This window comes from Pocillopora damicornis, chromosome 13, assembly GCF_964200805.1.
Source record: "Pocillopora damicornis chromosome 13, jaPocDami1.2, whole genome shotgun sequence".
In the NCBI taxonomy this organism is placed as follows: domain Eukaryota; kingdom Metazoa; phylum Cnidaria; class Anthozoa; order Scleractinia; family Pocilloporidae; genus Pocillopora; species Pocillopora damicornis.
In genome coordinates, this window is record NC_142682.1 from 2,989,937 (window position 1) to 3,004,825 (window position 14,889).

General features: G+C 37.3%; 1 protein-coding gene and 1 pseudogene across 3 annotated transcripts in view; both read left to right on the forward strand.

Annotated features, from left to right (window-relative positions):
• The window catches only part of LOC149035016 (uncharacterized), a 36,338-nt pseudogene that overhangs the window by 7,974 nt on the left and 13,475 nt on the right, over positions 1 to 14,889 (forward strand). The window lies entirely within an intron of this gene.
• Positions 4,018 to 11,891, forward strand: LOC149035017 (uncharacterized). 2 transcript variants are annotated; one of them, XM_089191165.1, is made up of 4 exons: positions 4,018 to 4,126; positions 7,512 to 8,514; positions 9,445 to 9,504; positions 9,843 to 11,891. In XM_089191165.1, the coding sequence occupies exons 2-4, from the start codon at positions 7,566 to 7,568 to the stop codon at positions 9,875 to 9,877; spliced, it is 1,044 nt and encodes a 347-aa protein (XP_089047291.1). In that variant the 5' UTR covers positions 4,018 to 4,126; positions 7,512 to 7,565; the 3' UTR covers positions 9,878 to 11,891. The 2 variants fall into 2 exon arrangements, with proteins under 2 accessions (XP_089047291.1, XP_089047292.1); XM_089191166.1 differs by having other exon boundaries at positions 4,029 to 4,126; positions 7,512 to 8,258.

The window sequence follows — 14,889 nt, forward strand, 5'->3', positions numbered from 1 at the left end:
TGCAGCGCTCTAACCAACTGAGCTATCAAGCCAACTGGGAGCTGGTCAATTGTGAGTTCGTTATATACCCGTAGATGGAGAAGGTGTGATAAGAATACATGAAAGTCATATATTTGTACTGCGGAAAATACATTTTAAGCAAATGAAGATCATCGCAGTATATACTCAACTTAAGCAGTTGAGAAATAAGGCCTGAAAAAAATTCAGGCCTGAATGATGCTTGTTGACTTAAGCAATGATGCTTGTTGACTTAAGCAATGATGCTTGTTAACGTAAGCAATGAATTGAGGTCTGAATAGATTAATTAGTATTAATTAGTAATTATTAATTAATAGATTAGACTTCTTTTGTCAGCGAAAAGGTTTTGAACGTAAGCTCTTAATTTGTCACCATATTTACCTGCCTAAGTTTCCTAAGTTTTTTAAATCCCCGTCCATTATTGAATACCTCTCAGTCTGATGTGTGAAGCCTCTGCCTCCACATTAGAACTACAATGAGTGGAAAAAGTCGTTGGCACGCCTCTCCCTAGTAGGTGGTAGATATCCCCCCCTCCAAAAAAAAAATAAAAAACATACAGAAACGTTGTACTTCAAATCCAAATAAGTTTCTTTGAAGAGCACTTCCCACCCCCCCATCTCTCCCCAATGTTACCTTTTGGTAACTATTTTGTCAATACACTAACACCAGCACCAGGAAACATTGAAATGGGGAGATAAATGAGAATTATGGAAGATTCCACTTTTATTTTCACTACGTTGGTCCAACACCAGTCAAGGTCTTCGGGGACGCCACTCTTGGTATATTCGAAATTCAGCTTAAACAAGAAGCTGTTCGAAAAGAAATATTGTTTCGTTCCGTGATGATAATGGTAGGGGCGTTTTGGCATGTAACGAGCTCCTTCCTGTTGTGACTGATATTTACCACGACAATCTGCTATCGCTACAATGATTCCTCTCTGATTTTACCCGATAACTCAATAAACAATTTTCGTTACGACCCTCTGAATTTTGCAAAGATTGTTACCCTGCTAAGGAACGCGAAAAGAGGAAAATTTGCATTATTCCATAAAACACGGCTGCAAACGACCAAAGGAAATGGATAAAGCATGCTGGTTCATTTCTACAGTTTGTATCATCTCAGCCTCAATTTCAAAAGCCATGATATTAATCGTTGGAAGCTTATTGCCACAACTTAAATGAAAAGGCCCCCATCCAAATTGGCAACTGGAAGAAATTCTTGCCCATACGCCAGAGAAAAGATTAACTCCATGGCTATAAAAGCGTCCATACTGCGACCACGCCCATAGGCAAAAGTCTCTCAGCATTTAGCCACTGTCAACGAGAGTGAGAGCATCGAATATTCTTGCATGCAAATATTGATAAGGAAATGAAAGTCAAAATGTAGTTCTTCCTCGGTGCTGCCGAAGATTTTGTGGATGTTGTCAAGAGTTCGTCCTCTTTGAAAGAAGGATCACTTCAGAATTACTCGTGATCATTACATAGTGAGGGTAGGTGGACAAGTTCCTCTGGTCTTACGATTAATGTGCTGTACATTGGAAGAACCAAGTTTTTCTAGTCACAAACTCCAGAAGACTTACCTCTCCTTGGAGTCTTGGACAACAAACGTTTTTCTAACATCATTAGCACGTGTAATGAGAGGCTTGCTACCCAGGAAGGAAATACGTTCGTGTCAGTGGCTGCTCTTTCTACTTCCAAACTTGCTTTCGACACGCTGACTCGTGCAGTCGAGTTCCAAGTATTCTATAAAAAATGGAATTGGGATCTGCCAGAGGAACACTTTCTGTCTAAAAGACGCACAGTTATACGTATCCTCGTGAGAAAAGTAGAGGTACTTTTCTTGGCCCTCGTCAGCCACGGTACTCGGCTGACACTTTAATTCCAGTTTCTATTTCTTTTCTTTTTTTTTGGGGGGGGGGGTGGGCGAATAATTATTATTATCCTCTAATATTCTTATTCCATCTTTAAATGGTCCAGGCCGCTTAGAAGCATCTTTTAAACCGTTCCGGTTCCTTCTTTACCTTCAATGTCCCATATCAGATTTCGAGAAAGTAAGCAAGATTGGATTGGTTTATCTTTGCTAGCAAGCAGGGGACTGGTTGAAGTGAAAGTCGAAAGCAAATCGAACTAGCACTAACGATTGAATTTTATCTCTAGCGATTGACATTTTAGCACTAACGATTGAGTTTTTTCACTAGCGATTGATATTTTTGGCACAAATGGCTCCTCGTAGAAGAGACTCTCCTATATTTTGTCTCGGCTTGTCCTGGCCGCAAGAAGAATGGGAACAAAACGATAATTAACAAATAGAGAAGCCTTGACTGTGCTCTGTTCTGTTATAAAGCACGCAGGAAGCGGCTAAAGCACGAAAGAAGTGTAGGGAGAAACACGAGACGTAGTCGAGTGTTTCTCCCCACTTCTTCAGTGCTCTAGCCGCTTCCTAAGTGCTTTATAACAGAACAGAGCACAGTCAAGGCTTCTCTATTTGTTTTATAATAAAGAATCCGTTAAATTCCCCAAGAATTACTTTCAATTTTCAAAACAAACTTTATTTCCAAAGCGAACAAAAGTGTCGTCAGCATGCTCTATACTCTCATAGAGCACGCTACAATAGGCCAATCAGAATCCCTGTTAGAATGGTTCAAATAGTCTGATTGGCTCTACAAGACAAAAGCTGTCAAAAGTGTCAAACCATCAAAGTTCAAAAACCATTAAAGTTCACAATCTGAGATAGTTTACAAACTAAAATAGTTCGGCAAGTCGAATTTAACGCTTTTGCTTGAAGTTTTTAATACAGAATCCTCAAGTGAAATGTTCAGTGAACTTCAGCCGAATTATGGCTCATAAAAAACGCAAGGTTTTTCACATGACAAGGTAGAAAACAGACTGTTCAAGGCGAGTGTTTTTCAAATGAACGACAGCCGAATTCACCGGAACATGAAGATCGCTCGGAATGACAGCGTCGCAAAACTCGGCTGCAGTGACTGAAGTGACTTTCCACTCAACGCATCGGAAAGGATATCAGAGCGAGTTCTTATTTTTTACTCGAAGGGCGGCCGATGTAGTTTCTGAGGCTTGCTTTACTCTGATGACCGGAGATCGTCATGATAAGCGAGCCGCGATGGACTTCAGCATGATCATATTTGCTCAGACACCGTCATGATTAGTATGAATTTTAACAGTTATGTCAGTTTGGTTATATTTTTCATCATTTCTGTTTTGTTCTATTTTGTTTATGAACTCTGAACTTTATATACTATTCGAGTGTTTGCTGTGTTTGATTTTTATTACCGTACTTAAGCTTGCAATCTAACTGAGCGTAAAAATCTTTGAAACTCAGAATGTCTATTTTGTTTTTCCTTTAAGGATTTTCATATCTGCTCACGTTTTAATAACATAAATTACGGCGCCTGGTATGTTTACAAACCTTTGTTTGGTTCTTCCGTTGCTACTTGCCGGCTCGCTTGTTCCGAAATTTCACTTTCAATTATCGGAAAAAAGCTAAAAAGAAGTCCCGGAAAAGGTCGAACATAGAATAATTTGGCAGATGGCGTGACAGCTTTAGCTCAGTTCTATGCTCTATACTCTCATAGAGCACGCCCTTTCAACCAATGACAGCGCGCGTTATATCCGAACTTTATTATAATTTGAGATAGCAATGACACGACACGATCATAGTATACATTCCAATTCGTTCGTGCTCTTGCATCCTTCACAAAAAACATCATCTACATGATCGCCCAGCCAGTCACAAGACAAGACTCAAAGTCGTTTGTACAATCTTTTGCTTTTTAAAATTAACTTCCTTCCACACATCACACAACAATTTTTAGACTTTGCCGCGTTAAGTTACAGCGGGAAGAATGACAAGAAAGGTTGTCTCAAGTACTCGATCCATTGCTGTTTTCCGACGTATTTTCGCAATTCTTCAGCGGGAAACCGATGCAGGTGCGTACCAGCGGTGTCTCGTAGCAAACTAAAATTTACATAATATGCGTGCGTAGTCTTCTTCGCAAAGCAAGCAAATTGAAATGCATGTTTTTACTCATGCACGTTTCCAACCTCGCAGTGAATATCGCTTGTAAAGAGTGAAACCCTCTTCGAAATTGGTGAGTAAAATGCAGTAAACTGTGGCTCTCAAAAGAGGGAACTAACATTTGGCATGTGTAGGTCGTTCCGCTCGAGAATGGAATTCGATCTTCCCGACGAACAAATAGTGTATCGAATTACAAAGACTAAAAGCTGTCATTCCATTTTTTAAATTTCTTTTAGTAATGTTTGTAGATATTTGTTGACCGTGTTATCAAAACAAACAGCTAATTCAACCGCTAGAATATTTATTTTCTTAGGAACTTCTGCGATCAAAAGGGAAACAATTTTGTTATGTAATACACACATCGAGGGCAAATATTTGAGGCAAAAAGTCAGTTGTATTTCGTTACAAAAATTCATAAAACACTAGTTTTATTTAAGATACCATTTTAAAGAACCCTACACAACTCATAGATAAGACGACATATACATCGGGCGCAATGACTTCGAAGTTCGGGCTGAACGAATTTTAGAATTTCCTTATCAATGGTTGTGATTCTGAGCCATTCTCCACATAGAAAGAAAATCAAACTCATTCGTCTACAGTTAGTCTCCTCAAAATTTAATTTCAAGTAATTTTACTACGGAAAGCAGACTGAAACTGTTCTTTCTCCATTAGACCCAAATCAAAGAGGAAATGATAATATTTCAAAGAGGGCTCCTCTATTTGTTGTTGCCTATCTGGACTTTGCCCTCTGTGATAAAGTGATAAAGTGTAGGTTGTCTACAAGGAATTGACACAGGATTGGGTTAATTCCAAGGTAGCTAAAAGCAAATTTTATTGGGAGAAAAAGTCAAAATGTGGGAGAATGCGTGGAAAATTCACTAACAGTAGCATTAAGTTTCATGTGAATTTTTTTCAGTAGAATTGGATAATGCAGTTAGAATACGTGAAAAAATGCAGGTTGTTTTCAAGGAAATGGCATGTGACTGAGCAAAGTCTAATGTGGCAAAATGGAATTTGATTGGTAAAATACAATTCAAGCATGTGAAAAAATGCCTAATATTCATGTAGTGCAATGATTGGGTATGTTCTGATTGGACTTTGGACATTGTTTTGATAGTACATGATGGAATATAAGTTGTTTTGCATGTGTGTTGTAAGAAAAAGAGCGGAGAAAACACATTTTAACTTAAAAATTATACTAACAATGAAAATAAATGTGAACTTTTCATATCCTTATAAATCTTGACCTCACTCTACAAGGCTCTTGCAAAGGCTTCAGTCATAACACTTATCACATGAGCCCAAAATTCCTGGTTAATGTCATTCTTTGTGCACAGCCCCCTGATTCCATGACATCATTTACAAAAAAAAAACAATACTCGAATGCTGTGATTGGTGCATGATATCCAAATACTGTGATATGATTGGTGCAAGATACATACCCTTATGCAGCAATCTGATTGGTGTAAGATACATACCTTAATGTGGCAATCTGTTTGGTGCAAGATACATACCCTAATGCAACAATCTGATTTGTGCAATATATATACCACTCTACTTGCTAACATAGAGTTATTTCTTAAGATAAAAAGAATAACTCAAAAAGAAGATATTAGAGATTTTTGAAAAGATTGAGAGATTACTCCCTCAAATTAATGGTGATCATAAAAGAATGATCCACATCAATTTCATTTTAAAAAAATATTCAAGATGATGAAATTACAATACAAAAATATACCAATATCCAAATCAAAAAGAAAATTAGCATTTTATAGGCACTATTGGAGAGAGATTCAAAAGTTAATTGGGGACAATATCAAAACAATTATTTGGAGATAAATTTTTGTGAGTATTGTTTATCCCACTTGTCAAATAGAGGACACATATTGATGAGGATGTCATCAAGAACCCTGAGCTGAGTCAAGTAATCTTGATTGTTATATGATTTGCCTCATGAATGATCACAAATCAACCAGTATTTTTTCATATGATATGTGAGCAGAACAATATGGCTCAATTTTTTTTCCGAAATTCTTTATTTCACTGTAAGTCTTAAGCGATACAGAGATATGTATCCTGCTATTGTGCCTGATACAATAAGACATGCTGATGACAAATTACATATTACATGTAAATTCAGTTGTTTGAAATATTTATATGCTCTCCTGTATAGCCAAAAATTTTTATGATAAAATTGTTACAAGGATTTGATCTCATTTAATTGATTTTTGTCAATGTTTTTGTCTATATGATTGAAATGGAAAATTGTTTTAGTTCTTTCATAGATATATTTTATGATATATAAAATTAAAGTTTCTTGACTAAAATATTACAATAAATGCCTCCATGTAAAACTCCACTAATATTTGTATCAAGGCAAAAGTTTAATCAATGTCCTGGCAATAACCTTACATTATGAAAAATATTTATATCAATCCATTTATTATTTGTATCTTGACGATTTATGAAAATATTTGTGATTCTTGTTCCCTTTGTGTCTGACATTCTTATTTGTAAAGCAGCAGCGCCTCCCTTATAACTGTCTTTGAAATGAAACTCGTACAAGCTGCCTTCTTGAACAGTTAATGCATTATTGTTTATGCAGAAATAAGCACTATTTGACATTAAAACATTAGCTCCACTCAAAACAAATTTTACTAATGTTGATTTGTTGTGTGCTAGGTTATGACAGTAGTAAAATCTTCTCATGACAGCATCTTCCAATGTTTTCTTAGTTACCAGATTGTTGTCATTAACAGCATTTTGTACAATCAACTCTTTTGTCATCTTTACTTGAATTTTAAACTCAAGAGAGTCATTTTGTAGGTTATAAACTCTGTCCCAAACACTTGTTGAGACATCATTGTGATACCCTTTAACACCATAGGTTGTGACACAAACTTGAAAATCTTATGTATAATTAATACCAGCTTTATTTTTTAAAACTATATCATGAATTAAATGGGAGTCATGTTATTGCATTTATGAAGATGAATCATTCTTCAGCTGTGATCACTAAACGTATCAGTTGATGATCTTGAACTGTCTCAATACTACTGGTAGCAGATATTTGGACTGTTGAATGGTCAATTGATGATGAAGGGAAATATATATTTAAAAAATGACAGTATATTCGCTAGTTTGTAGTTGTAACATATTCAGACCTACATGACTGCTATGAAACCCTTTGCTTGGATCAAGATGAAGTTTTATCTCATAAGTCTTTTTTTTACTTTGGGAAAACCTTTCTTAGTAATCTGAACACCTGTGATGTAATCTTCATCACTGAATTCAGAAGAAGGGTTATCTGTGAGATATTGAAACACATTTGTAACGTTTCTCTTCTCAGTTTTTTCATTAGAAATGGTAATTGTACATTAAGCATCTTTTGGATTGCTCTTTAACTTTTTTGTGGACATTATAAATGCTACATGTGCATTTTCCCGTTTTTTCAGATGTGATCTTCAGTCGACATTGATAACTGAAACCCACTTGCTGTATGCTCCAAGATGCAAGCTTTTACTCCTGAGCAACTGAACTTTTTCAAGCTAACTACTATTGTGGTAGATGAGTTTCCAGCCAAACTCCGAGAAGTATTTATTCAAATGTGGGACCATTGGTATGCTGATGATGCTTCTATCCCTAAATGGGACGACTCCAAAATTGTTTATGGCATACTCATCAATAATGAAGGTGGTGTAAAGGAAGTACCAATGTTTCGCAAACCACTTAAAAAATGGGATAGTACAGCCCTATTCAGAGCCACTCTGAATGCAAAAACCTTTGCTGAGGAAGACGAGACAGGTGATTTGTTCACTTTAGATGAGAAATATGTCAAACCACGTGCGTTACATTTTGGAACTTTTCACTCACATGTTGTTAACCCAAAGGATTTTAAGGAGACTGTTGCTTTAGCATTGGATCAGCTCCGCTTGATTAGAAACTCATTGTTTCATCCTTCAAGTACCAAATTTGTTCACAAGGAAACCTTTGATTATTACATTAAATTGATGAAAGATGCATTTACTGCACTTAAACTAAGCACTGCCAAAATCGAAGAGATTGGAAACCAAGGCGAGGACGACTTTCCTACTTCCAGACAGAAACAATTGGAAGATGAATTGGAGAGGGAAAAAGATGTGGCCATTCTGTTTGAGCAGATGGAAGATCACCTGCGCAAGATCAAGGAAAATGTGACTAAGGTGAATACTGATCTACCAGTTGTGAAGACTGAACTGACAAGAATCCATACTGAAATGAAGAATATCAAGACTGAACTAGCAGGTTTAAAGACTGAAGTAATAAATATCAACACTCGCATGATAGACGGAATGTCTAAAATAGAGAATGAACTGAGCGGTTTTAAGGAGTTTTTGAAGAAGTTTCGGCCATACATGCAGGAGTCAACTGAGGAATTTGTTCTCATGAGAAGAGAATCTCAAAAGGAAAATTCAAACAGTAAGTATCTTTGTCAGGGTAGGGTATATAATTAGGGGCAGTTCCAGGAATGTTTTTGAAAGGGGGTTTAGCCTCTCCCTTTTCCTCCTCCTTCACTCACAGTTACACACACACTCACACCCACCCACACGCAATTGTTTTACATTTTACGTCCAATCTACAGTTTATTTAACATAATATCCTCTTAACTTCCATGTTGCAGTTTTGACAAAAAGGGCTACAGTCCTGAAATTGTTGCATTGTTTACATAAAAGCAAAATAGGTTGGCAGTATAGTCAACGCCTCCTGATCATACTTTTACAAAGTGTATTTCAGGGTTTTTATTTGAGGTTTCTCTATTCCCATTTCGTTGAAAAGGAGGCTGTAAGTTCTTCACGTAAGAGACCTTTGCTTAATTAGTAGTCATAAACCAAACTGCATACCAAGTGTAAGCAGAATGTTGCTAGTTTAGAAACATGTTTTTCGTGTGCATGGGGAACAATGCTAATTAATTCAAAATGGGGTTTGACTACTGAAATTGACAACTCCGCAAAAGTAGAATATTTGACTCTGAAACATGTGGCAATTATGATTAAGCTGACGTAATTTTTCGACCCAAAAAGTCAAAAATCAAACTCAAACGATGCCTTATTATTGTAATCTTAGCTTAAATCTACCAAGCTGTTACATTTGTGAAACGAGTTTGGCTCATGCCTATGTTTTGCTTTTGATAATATATATGGTGTGTCGTAAGTTATGAAATCAGAAGTTCATAAATCACTCCACTAAACCATATTCTGGGAATGTTTCGGAAATTCAAGACTTGTAGAGGAGAATCCAATTTTAAAATGTGGCTGTCTAAGGCTTGCTGCTCGATATTATTGTCTTGGCATCTCTACCCCTGGTGTCATAAATTAACAATACAATAATCTGTATCCTATCTCACTTCAGACGGACCACAGAAGCCTCCTACCGAGAATGATGAGAGCTTTAGAGTTCAACCTCAGACAGGTAAATGTCTCCTTACTGTATTACTGTACCTACACTTGCTACTCATCAACAACCATTCAAAATTATTATGTTATTCAAAGCGTCAAGTGAAAATTTTAAAAAGTTAATCACTAAAACGCTATTAATGTTGCTTTAGCCTTTCTGCCCAATTTTTTTAATTACCGGAGAGATAGTTTTTCATCAGGTAAGTGTTTTGTCGTAAAGTTTGCTCTCCTCTATCTTTCCTTTGTTGCTCATGTTAGTCACACATGTGAACCGTCCGCTATACTGTTTACAAACAGGAGTCCTTCATAAAACTTTCCTCTATTCTCTTCAGTTTTGCACATTTTCCTTTCTAGATAAACAACCTTTGCAGTGTACCGGAGATAAGTAACCAATGGATAAGTTGAGGCATCTCATCACTTGCAACCAAGTGGAAGGGCATGTGCAGCGATCAGTTAAAAGTATATTTTCTTCGGTGATAGTAGCACTATTTTCTAAAAGGTTTTGGGCATTCTACCAAACAGTTTAAGAACAAGTCTCTATAAGAATCAAACGTCTTGGGAAATGAAAATATTAAATTCCCCTTCAAATTTTGCATGCAGTTAGGCACTCAGGGGGGGTGCACAAAAATGCCCTTTTTAAAGGTTGCAGCACTCTTGTTTAGCCATGGTAACAACGGCTGCTTGTTCGAGGCCTGGGGCCTCATTTTCATGCAAAAACGTCGCAAAAAGAAAAAGAGTGAAATGTTTATTTCTCTATCTCAAGTTAAATACAACACTACAAATTGGCACTTCTTCTTCTTCATAGTGACATCATTCGTCTTCACATTGATTCATTCAATTTTCCCAGGGAGTGAATGTGAACACACCAATAGATTATTTATCTCAGTACAGTTTCGGTCATTTTTGTTGTCGGGTGAAACAGGGAATTTCTCCAAAAGTACACCGATTCTGGAACTGAAACTACCGAAAATGAGATATTTTCTCTTTTTTCAGTCTAAAACGTTCTTGACTGAAGAATATTCGGAATTTTTTTCGGGGAAACCACCCGTTAGGAATATTTGAGGTAATTAAGCTGTAGAATTATTGTAAATACACACATATGTAAAGCCTGGTTCACACATGGATTGAAAAGCAAATGGAACGCAAATGCAGATGCAAGCGAGTTCACGAGTCCAATGCAAACGCAAGGAAAGCGACATACGCCGCAAGCGCAGTGGAAGTCTATATCAAATATTTCCGATCAGACTAAGCTTTTGTCGCAGACTTTTACTGGCGCAATACGTTTCATCGTCCGTTTTTGTTTACAGAGTTCAGAGGGTAAATGTATGCTTAAACTTTTACTGAATAGTTCAAGAGCTAATTTATTACTGCATCGATGTATTTGCTGTGTATGTTTACATTCTTTCGTAAAATATACTGTCCTTTAGGCCCGCTTCTCTGGCTGCATCTTTCCAAGAAAGGCTCTTTTTTAATTTTTCTTAAAAATTCGGAAACACTTTTATCGTAAAGTGCAGGAAATATTCTCACGCTGCACAAGTTTTTCTTTCGAAATGTCGCCATCTTGTGGTGGCATAGAGCCAAAGGAACCTGTGTTTTTCGCCTTGTGTTTGTATTTTGCGTTTCCAATTCACAGTGGGTAGGAAATGCCAATGTAAGCTCAAGTAAAGGAACATTTCTTCAATTCTTTGCGTTGACGCTTTCTGTTTTTTCATTTTCATTTTCATTTGTGTTTGGGTATTTCACACGCGTAAATCCTTGCATTTGCAGCCCATGTGAAGCAGGCTTAATTGTTTGTAAGAAGGAAACCACCGGAGGGCCTCGTCTTAAAATGAATCTCATCGCAAAAGTTTCCTCGCAAAGTCCCAACAGCCTTCAAGGAGAATTGATTCTTTTATCTCTCGTTGATTCTCTTGGTTTACTCTAATCACAGTTCGATGCCCTCCAAGTGGTTTGTCTGATAAATGTAACGATAGGACTTTTAGTTATCAAGTTTTTATGCTAGCGCTAAAAATATGTATAAAATCCAACTTAGAAACTGCGAGATTTTTCTAAGTTCAGCAATGCGTAAATGTTACTAGTTTCAATACAGTCAGCCGTAAACAGTCGTTATTAGATCGTAACTATAATTAGTGTTAAACTGTAACCGTCACCTGTCATGGCCTTTGTGTAGTTGTTATCCACCTGAGCTTTTTGAAAGTACAGTGATTAATCTTGTGAAAAGGGAAATTTCTGCTCAACCAATCGTTGTAGTAGATTACGTGATCCTTTAGATTATTCATAGCAACACCTAATCCTTTGTACCTTAGGCTTAAATAGAGCTGTTTTGTGGAGCTCTCTTTGGTCAAAAATAAGGAAACCAGTCAGCTTAGTGGTGCTTGCAGAGTAAATCTACGTTGGAGCCAACTTTGTTGTTGTTAGTCATTGTCTCGAGGACAGTCAACAGCCGTAATAGATTCCGACCTTCACGCAGCCAGTGAGTGCCCTCCAGGAAAGCCTTTTCCCACAAGAAGTTTTTCGGGTTGTTCCCCGTCCGTCTGTCCGTTTATTGTGAAGGCAAAAACCTGTTTTCACCTAAATAGAGAATAAAATATGGGCACGCGTGGATAAGGAATTTCTCTTCGAGTGTTTAACTTGAGTTATTATTTTAACTCGAGTATTATTTTAAACACGCGACCACGTATTGTTTTGTCTATAGTATAAACATAATAGCCCTTTATTGACGAGAAGAGTCGACTTTGTCAAGGAATAAAAGTAAAAGGATCGACAATCCCTGAATAACAATCGTTAAGTGCGTTGGTGCACTCAAGATGTAAACGTGTTGAATCACTAGCAAAACAAACAATGGACCTAATTTTAAATATACAAAATTCTCAATTATCAAGTTGATCCTTACGGACAGAAGAAACCCAAGGTTTCACCTCCCAGTTTAGCCCCAGGGGTTTGAATAATTAGTACGATACTAAATTTAATATACATTAACCAGAAAGGAGACTGTCAAAACAGTTTGACGCGACGTTTAACAACTGGAACAGTTGAATAATCTCTCGTTTCGTTAGTTTTCCCTAAAGTTACACCCGTCATGCCGCCTGCTTGAGATGAACTTTTCAAGTTTTGATGCGGGCGATTCAATAGCTTCTCACGTGTGTGACAGAAAATCCAGAACAAAAGGATAACCAACAACAAGGTAACTTGCGCTGAGGATAGGGGAAGTTTTATTGTTTTAATTTGTGTGAGGTCCCTGCAACTTTTGGCAATTTTGTTTGCTTACATGGAAACTCCGGAAACTTTGTAAACCGTCAATATTTTTTTCACCAGAATTGATTCTCCAAGAAAATGTACGTCCAATTATAAAACTAACCTTCACTAATGTCCTCTTGCAGGTAAGGAGCAGGTATACTCCTTACACCCTCTGCCCAGGGTAGAGGGTGTAAGGAGTATACATCACTGGGACCCAAAACAATCATCATCCCCGGAATTCCCTTCCTACCACTTCACCTACGTTCTACTTTAAGCTACCCTACATAGGCTACTTCTCTGCTATCACTCGAAAAAAAGATCCGCCATTTTATTAAGCACTATTGCAATGACTTGGATATCAAACTGGCTTTCTCTTCCTTCAAAATCGGTAACTTGTTTGGTGTGAAAGACCCTGTCCCTGACTGGCTCCGTTCACGTGTGGTTTATAAGTTTGTATGTGCTGGCTGTAATGCCTGTTACGTCGGTGAAACCTGCCGGCATTTTTCCACACGTGTTAGAGAGCACTTAGTCATCGACAGGGCCTCTTACATTTTCTGGCATCTGAAAGATTCTCCACATTGTCGCGCTTTGTGTTCTACAGATAACTTCCATGTTTTAGATCACGCCTCCACCAGCTTTCAGCTTAAGATAAAAGAGGCTATTCATATTCAAAGAGAACAACCATCTTTACATCAGCAATTACACCATGTAAATCTAAACTATCTTTTTAATTCTCACACTTTTATGCTTTTCCTCTTTCCTTGTTGTGACAGTGACAGGGCCTCTGACATTTTCTGGCATCTGAAAGATTCTCCACATTGTCGCGCTTTGTGTTCTACAGCTATGTGAAGTCGATATTAGTCCATCTGAACCAAAAACAGAATTGTTACGTCGAACAACCTTCAACCTTCAGAAGGGATTTCCACTGTCAACAGACTTTAATTTAAAGGGTTCACTGCCGTAAAATAGAAAAAAAAATGAGCAACTTTTCCACAGACCGCTCATACTTTAGGTCGATTTCATCCCACGCTTTTAAAAATTCTCCATTTTAAAGATTCCCGCTTTCAAAGATTCCTCATTTTAAAGATTCCCGCTTTTAAAGATTCCCAATTTTAAAGATTCCCTTTTCCCATTCTCCATTTCCCATTTCCCCATTCTCCGTTCCTTATTTTAAAGATAGCCAAAGATTGGTCAGGTTCCGTGCTCCAAAATAAAACCCAATAGTTAACAAACCACTTGAAACCATTCGCATGCGATTTGTGCGACGTGGGTTACGTCCAACACATTTTGGTCATGGCTATTAAAGCGAGCAGTCTTGACTCAATTAAGCGAGGATCAAAATTTGTACAAATAAAAAAACAGTCGGAAAAGTAAAAAAAAAAAATAAATAACAATTGGATGTGTTGGGGGGTGCGGGCTTTTGGACACACAAACACGCGCTTTTTTGCCCTTGTCGTTAGTCATTGTTAAATCAGCCGCTAAATTGAATGATCGCCCGTCAATAAGAAGAAGACAGCTTTATATACCCCACCAACTGTTTTGAATTAGCTGTCACATTAACAAAAATTGCAAACGCCTTCGGAACGCACAAAGTTTTCTAGTTATGTACGATGCCTAGTCGTCGGTTCTTAAAAAGACGTTTTCAAGACTTGATGATGTTTGTTGAAGGGCTTCTTAGGCTTATCTTGTATTTTGGGTCTTCTTAGGCTTATCTTTGTATTTTGGGCCACAAAGAGCTGTAGAACACGATTATTAGGAGGGTAAATTTCAAAAGGAATCGATCAATAAGTTTGGTGATCGAGCTGTATTGTTTCTATCAGATTTAGTAAGATTACTCTATCTCCGGATGTTACCAACATTAGGAGGCAACAGTTCAAAAAATCAATTTCGCCCATATCTCAAAGTTAGGTACGTCTCAATGGAAAATAAATCCCAACATACTTCGTTTGGATAAATATCGACTTATTTCCGCCAAAATGCTGCTTTCGAAGCACATAACTCGAAGCGTTGCGTCACAAACTGAAAAAACCTGGACCAATAAAAAGTACCAAATCTTGAAAAACATCATCGAAATTTATGTTGTCAGCAATTTGAACAATTCTTGACCATTTATTTACACAATGCGACAAAATTTTACCATTTTTTAAAAATAGGTCAAAAGTAA